The sequence below is a fragment of the Monopterus albus genome, unplaced genomic scaffold (assembly GCF_001952655.1).
Source record: "Monopterus albus unplaced genomic scaffold, M_albus_1.0 scaffold206.1, whole genome shotgun sequence".
NCBI lineage: Eukaryota > Metazoa > Chordata > Actinopteri > Synbranchiformes > Synbranchidae > Monopterus > Monopterus albus.
In genome coordinates this window covers 417,977-419,043 of record NW_018128086.1, presented here as the reverse complement: position 1 = coordinate 419,043, position 1,067 = coordinate 417,977, and the positions used below count along the sequence as shown (strand labels likewise).

At 47.0% G+C, this 1,067-nt stretch overlaps 1 protein-coding gene across 2 annotated transcripts in view; it reads right to left on the bottom strand.

Annotated features, from left to right (window-relative positions):
• The window catches only part of atp1a3a (ATPase Na+/K+ transporting subunit alpha 3a), a 30,117-nt gene that overhangs the window by 17,822 nt on the left and 11,228 nt on the right, over positions 1 to 1,067 (bottom strand). For both annotated transcript variants that reach the window (XM_020618472.1, XM_020618473.1), the window contains one exon: positions 851 to 1,054. In XM_020618472.1, the coding sequence (XP_020474128.1) occupies positions 851 to 1,054 (204 nt within the window). The remainder of the gene's footprint in view (positions 1 to 850; positions 1,055 to 1,067) is intronic.

Genomic DNA, 1,067 nt, shown 5'->3' with positions numbered 1-1,067 from the left:
GCTGACAGCAGCATGTGGTTTGATTTGAACTCTGCGAATCTAATGCTGTCGACTTTGTTATTGGTATTATGACTAAGGTAGTGTGCCTGTTGTTTCATGTTTTATTGGATTACTATTAATAAGAGCCCGTCTTTTAAATAATCTTCCATACAGCACTCTCATCTGTGTCCTGTCCCACTAGACATAACCGTAGGCAGTAATCAGAGTGTGAGATACAGTCTACAGTCACTTGTACTGACTTACCACTGTTGTAGTTTCACTCCCTATTATCTGAAACAAGTATTTTGTCCTGTCATGCTGTGTGTTTCAGATTCGTTTAGCCTGAGTCTCTGGCTCTACTATGTGCTCTGACCCAGCATGGACCAGTGCTGACCCACAAATGTCCTTCTCTTACCCTACTATTATAACTACAGGAGTGACACCTCCTCCCTGTGGCAGGTCCAGAAGAGATGCTAACAAGATGGTGTCTGTCACTCTAAAGATGGGTCAGCTGACATGATTCGGACAAACAGCTGACACAACCTTTATCACTGACTCGGCCTCATCCCTGAGGAGGAGAGACTCAGCAAACTGTTCTGTAAAGTTGTGTGTTGAGGACAGTGAGCACACAGCAATCTGTGACCTCCCCCAGTCTTTTCTGACATCTAGGAGTAAAATATACGCTTCACACTGGTTTTCACCATGGTGGCCAGCTAACTTATAAGCAAGCTATAAAACTTCGATTGATACAAATTACATCTACAAGGACTGAAAGCACTGCTTCATTTCAACTCATCAATCCTCGGCTGCAGTGGTAGACGGAGAACTCATCCTCTCATCCTTCCTCCATCTCGACAAACCCTCAACTTACGTTATCCCTAGTGGGCTCGGTCTCTGTGATAGCCTGGATGGCATAGGCCAGGAAGCAGAGGAAGGCACCAATCCACAGCAGGATGGAGAAGCCACCAAACAACTGACGACAGAACTTGATCCACTCCGGGATAGTGGGGGGTGGAGTTAGGGCGTTGGGGCCATCCCTGGCCAGGTACTCTGCTGCTCTGGCATTGGTCAGACCCTGGGCAGCAGGA